The sequence below is a fragment of the Rhagoletis pomonella genome, unplaced genomic scaffold, assembly GCF_013731165.1.
Source record: "Rhagoletis pomonella isolate Grant_MI unplaced genomic scaffold, Rhpom_1.0 Rhpom_scaffold_00001, whole genome shotgun sequence".
In the NCBI taxonomy this organism is placed as follows: Eukaryota; Metazoa; Arthropoda; class Insecta; order Diptera; family Tephritidae; genus Rhagoletis; species Rhagoletis pomonella.
Window position 1 is genome coordinate 101,711,651 of NW_023458555.1, and position 6,121 is coordinate 101,717,771.

The window sequence follows — 6,121 nt, forward strand, 5'->3', positions numbered from 1 at the left end:
TTGACTAATCATTGATGATATCTTACGGTAAGTTGAATTAAGGTAAGTCTAGACTAACTGAGCTTTTAGTCCAAAAAGCGTTCCTTTACTCGAAAATGACAGCAAAAATGACAGAAGAACACTCAGTGAGAGTGATTCTCTTCAGTCGGGAGAATTTTTGCTGGCAAAATCTTGAAAAGTGTCAAACTCAACTAAATTAAAATTAACGGAAATTAAAGAATAGCAGAGATGCTCAACAAACTATATGAATCGATTTCGTTTTGTTGATGCGCAAAAATAACTTATCAAAATAATTTTGTTTCGTCTCAGAACTGAATTAACGAAACAAAACTCAATCGTTAACGTTGATTCAAAATAAATCATCAATCGTTAACATCGAAACAAAATAAATCAACGAAAAGTTGTTGTTGTATGCCATTGCAAGCTATAAACACCTAGCACTTAAATGCATGCTACAGCTTCAGCATTAACGATTGAATTTCTTTTCGTTAATAAGTAAACATAACTATTTTGATAATTACCTAAACGATAAAAAATGAATAGTTTCAACAGAAACGATAGATTTTTTTTTTGGTAAACGCTAAAATTAACGTTACAATGCGTCCTTGAAGAATACACAAAAAGTGAGAATAATCTAAGAAGTAAAAAAAGTGAATTAAAAGTGGAAGGAGGCAAAAAATAATTGATATAGTAAGTGTTTATTGTGCTTGTGCTTGTGTGAATGTGTTTTGTACATACATTTCCATTCTTGCTGGACGTTAGTTTTGTTGTTGCCATTCTTCTTTGGACTAAAAATTTGGTTTTTTGCGTTCCTTTACTCTTTCCTGTTATTCTCTTTTAGTGAGCGCATTTTGCCTACGCTCTTGCATTTTGAGACTTTTCAGATTTTAGTCCGAAAAGATAAGGAATGAACCTATCTACATACATACATACATACTATTTCGGTTCTCTAATGGAAAATAAACAAATTCTTTTTTGTATCATAGCTATACCCATGTAGAGTGCAGACCCCAGTTCGTATGGTGAAGTTATTTTGTGAGATAACATCTTAAAAATTTTTTTCGGCTGATATAGTATAAGTAATTCTTTTATTTCTCTAGTATAGGGTAACAATTGCTGAAAAAGGTCCGGAAATGTCTGGAGGGGTACCAATCGACGCGTTTCGGTCCCCGTATTAAAAATCCGGGGCGGAAGGTTAATATTATTAACCACTTAAAAGTTATAAACAAAAAACTTTTGTTAAATTTCGTTGTTTTGTATGGGCAATTACCCCGAAAAAAATCATTAAATCACCTGTTCTCACTTTTTAAATACTATTAAGATATATAATGTAACTTAATTATTAAATAAACACATAGTTTTATCACAGCGCACGGCAGTGCGCGCGAGTGTCGAAAGCAGACACAGTAGCATGCTGAAATGACTCGCTTATATATACACAAGATTTGGAAGTTTTTATCCCGACATCCAATCGACATGTTTGAGATATCGTTGGAAAGGTCTTGCAGAGTGTGTCCAGAAAATGTATTCAAGCTTTATAAACGATTAACTGGATTCTTAAAAATTTGGCTGAAGTATTGCGAAACAAAAAACGTTTTTTTGCTTTTGCCTGTTTAAGGGTGCATGTGGGTACACCCAACATATTTAGGGCCGGTTGTTCAATGTCTGGTTATCACTACTTGCCGGTTAAACATCATTATCGACGTTTTCGACATCATGCATATAACATGTGATCGATAAAGCAGTCGTTGTATATAACCAGAGCTTCTACCTCCGATTAGTGCTAATCATACATTCAACAACCGGCCCTTAGTGTTATTCTATAGGCCAATACCTTTCAAACGGTACCTTACATATTAAGTTCCGGCTACTAGTTGGAAAGGTATAGAGGTAAATGTGTTTTGGTTCGTGTCTCCACTACGAGATGCTTTGGTATGTATGTGGCGTCTGTACGTACCATCATTTAATTTTTTTCAAACTTTTAGGAATTAAAGTAAAAAAAAAACTAAGAAGGTTTTGTTCCAGGATGTTTTGATTCGTATGCCTTTGTGGGCGTGGCTGCTGCCTGAAATTCGAAAAAATTCAATTTTTTAAACTACCACTGAGGCCGCACTACTCAGTCCATGTCATTGCTGTGGATATCAGCAATCACCCAATGTACCGCTACTACGTACATACATATGTAAATTGCCACTGAGCAAAACTACTTGAGAAAAAAGCATTAGTTTAATAGCACGAGTGCAACACCGTACACGTGATAGAAGGAACACTTCTTTAAAAAGCACATGTGTGCGCCCCACACCCCGGAGAAATCTTACCCAAAATAAACTACGAGACTATCAGACGAATACAGTTGTTTATTGTATCCAAAGTTGCTACCAAGTTGATAAGTTTTTATCATTTCTCATATTTTTATTTTTTATTTTTTCGAATACAAAGGATATGATCATTCTTTTTCGCTTTATTCCGTATTCGAAAAATTATGTGTTTCAATGGAAAAATCGATTTGAATACATAATTTAGATTTAGATAATATTTTTAGCAATTTATTTGAGAAAAATAAAACATTTAGATTATTGTTTGTATTTTCGTCGATTTTAATATCGATATCAAATAAAACACCTCTTTGAGGTAAAATTTTCGAGTGACGAAAGCTGAACTAGAAACACAAAATGTATGATATAAATTTCGTGACGAAAATTACACGCATTTTTTAACTGCCTTTGAAGCGTACGGAAAATCTTTTTTCTTAGCTAAACGCTAAGTAGTATATCAAGTACTGCTAAAAGTCTTATAAGCAACCTAGAAATAATTTTAGATTCCTCCAACGAAAGCGAAGCCTCGGATGTAGAATCTGGAGACATTAAAAAATGTGAAATTAAAGCTCAATTGAAGACCTATCTTAATGAAAAACGCGCTCATCTCGGTGAAAATCCTCTCGATTGGTGGAAAACTAAACTAAAATAGGTGAAATTGACAGATATGGCCCGCAATATTTGAGCTTTCCACCCGCCAGCGTACCAAGTGAGCAATTGTTCCGTGCAGCCAGCCTTATATACGAGCGTTTAAGAAATCGCCTCATGGAAGAAAAGGCAGCAAAATTAGTATTTTTGAAACATAATATGCCCCTTTTGAACTTTGACTATTAACATATTTGACATTAAAACATACACATTTTTTAAATATTAAATATAAAAAAACGATCACTTAAGTTCATTATGGCTGCGTTTCTTTATACATTCCGGATAATCCCATTTCACAGCCGGAATAAACAGAATGCGTTTGAAATATACGTTAACATATCATCAGGAACGTTCTAAAGAATAAGAAAACAAAAACGTTTATTCCAAACGTTCAGAATGAATTAAGAAATGCAGCCTATAGTTTTTTTGATGTTATTCCTAACATTCGCATTCGCACATTCGCGCTACGAAAATTCGCATTCGCATTCGTGAATGTGAAAAATATGACTCAAACACCATTAATAGCTTTAAGCAAAAGGGTATTTCGCTTGGTTTGTCAAGCCGCTTGTGTGGCATTTTTCGCTCTTAAGCACATTGCATTTGCTGCTAAATATTCAAAATGTTATCGATAATTTTTTTGATTCCATCGTTATATTTTCAACTTATTTTGAACTTGCAAAATCTCGGTAACGAATGGAGAGAACCCGCATTGTTCGATCATAAGGATATTCATGTTGATTCTTCATTAGATCTAGAAAATTATAGGAAGAAAGTTTTTGAATTAAAAGAATCTTCAGGTTCATATAAGTTTCCCAATTAAAAAAAATTATATTACTAATATAGCCCTTTTCTGATGTTTCAGTAGAACGTGTATTTAGTAGTTGGAGTGTATAGGACTGACTTGAGGACCAGATTGAGCACTGATATAGTTGCAGCAATATTATATACAAACCAAGGCATACAAAATAACAGTGATACTTTGTTTCAACCGCAAAAACAAATGTACCAATTGAATTGGAGAATGTAATTAGTTTTTATACTAAATTATATAAATTGTCTGATCTGCCGTTGTGTTTCGACGTGTTTTTTGCTGCTATTTCCATTTGCTTTTCTTTCGTTTTTATTATGGAGGATTTTTGTGGGAAATGCGCAAAAGCCTTTCAGAGTGTCAGCTTGCTGCGCGGCTGCGACCTTAACGTATCAATAATTTGTTCGATTGCTTGCATGCGAGAGAGCAGGTCTGCTGTGGAATTTTCTGCACCGGGTACGTGTCGAATATCGGTCGTGAATTTACCAATGAAATCCAACTGCCTTACGCGACGAGGTGAAGCTTTTTCTAGCTTCTGGCGAAAGGCGTATACTAGCGGGCGATGATCGGTGACAATTTGGCAATTTCGACCCTCGATCATGTACCGAAAGTGACATACGCCTTGGTATTCCACGGTCAGCTCACGGTCGTACGTACTATATTTACGTTGCGCGCTGGTCAGCTTCTTCGAATAAAAGCCGAGTGGCTGAAGTTCTCCACCTTGGAGTTGGTGCAATGCGGCTCCGACAGCGGGGTCCGAAGCGTCGACGTATAAGGCTAACTCAGCGCCGGGTGACGGATGCACCAGTAATGTTGCTTTCGCCAGTTCTGATTTGCAACGATCGAAGGCGTCTTCGGCTTCACTGTTCCACACGACAATTGTACGGTCGTTCTTCTTATTGCCCGTAATTAGCTGTTGAAGGTGGAACTGGTACTCGATAGCGTTCGGTAGGAATTTGCGGTAGAATTTTGCCATGGCGATGAAGCTCTTCAGTTCTTTTGCTACTGTGGGCTTCGGAAAATCGCGAATCGCTGCTATCCTCTCAGGTAGAGGACGTATGCCTCTAGCGTCGACCAGGTGCCCTAAAAACTTCAACTCGCTCTTACCAAACTCGCATTTGGAAACGTTTATTGCCAGATTATTGTCCCGGAGGCGCTTGAAAACTTCGCGTTAATCTTGCTTGTGCTGCTCGACCGACGGCGAAGTGATGCAAATGTCATCGATGTAGGGAAACGTATAATCTACTTCATTTATGAGCCTTTGAAATATCTGCGCAGCGTTGCAGAGGCTGAATGTCATAAACCTAAACTCGAAGATCCCGAATGGCGCCGTGATTGCCGTTTTAGCTATATCATCCTCGTGGATGGGTACTTGGTGGAAGGCACGTTGGAGATCGATTTTTGAAAACACTGTCATGCCTTGTAAATTCGACGTGAAGTCGGTTAGATACGGCAAGGGGTATCGGTCAGGCAACGTTTGCGCATTGAGTGCGCGGAGTCCCCGCATGGCCTCCAGGTGCCGTCGCTTTTCGTCACCATATGCAACGGGCTTGACCAGTTGGACGGTCGACATATGCCCGCCTTAAGTAAAAAGTTGAACTCGTTACGTGCAGCTGTCAGTTTCTCAGGCGCAAGACGTCGTGGTCTAGAAAACACTGGCTGGGAGGTTGTTAAAATGCGGTGGACGACTGTCGATTTTGTCAGGAAACCATGAGGCGCCAGCTTCGTGATCTCCGAACACTCGGACAACAGATCGGCGAACGGGTCGGTGGAGTCGAATGTTTTGATTTCGGTTGCCTTGCATAGCGTTGGCGCAGTCAAAGATGATCGAAGTTTCGTGAGGTTGTCTATGATTCGGTTACGACGCAAGTCGATGAGCAAGTCGTAAAAGCGAATAAAGTCCGCGCCGATTATTGTGGTTGTGACATCGGCAACTATGAAGGACCACGAGAAATTCCGACGAAGGCCCAAGTCCAAGTTGATTCGTTTCTCTCCGACGACTTTGATGGCGGAACCATTGGCAGCGTAGAGTTTTGTTGCGGTTGGTCGAATGTCATAGGGCTTTGCAGACATGGGTAGCACCGATACGTCGGCACCAGTGTCGACGAGAAATGTTTTGCCTGTATGTCGTTCGTGCACCTGCAGACGAAGTACTTTGCGCTCTGTGACGGGACCCTCGTTGCAATCCGCCACGCCCTTCAATAGTCAGGATGGTTCGGACGATACCGCTCGAAGAGCACGTTTGCTCTGGCGGCAAGGACTGCGGCATTTCCTGGCATTTCGTCCGTATTTTAGATGATACCAACAGTCTCGTACTGAAGATGATTCTCGCGAAGATGTAACACATTTA

General features: G+C 39.1%; 1 protein-coding gene across 1 annotated transcript; it reads right to left on the minus strand.

Annotated features, from left to right (window-relative positions):
• Nucleotides 1–5,214: 5,214 nt before the first annotated feature.
• On the minus strand, nucleotides 5,215–5,844 carry LOC118734919. Its single transcript, XM_036464525.1, has one exon. It carries the CDS (start codon nucleotides 5,842–5,844, stop codon nucleotides 5,215–5,217), a length of 630 nt encoding a protein of 209 aa, XP_036320418.1.
• Between the last annotated feature and the right edge of the window lie 277 nt (nucleotides 5,845–6,121).

Excerpts from the sequence above, each read along its gene's own strand:
- LOC118734919 (XM_036464525.1), bottom strand. The coding sequence starts at position 5,844 with ATGTCTGCAAAGCCCTATGACATTCGACCAACCGCAACAAAACTCTAC.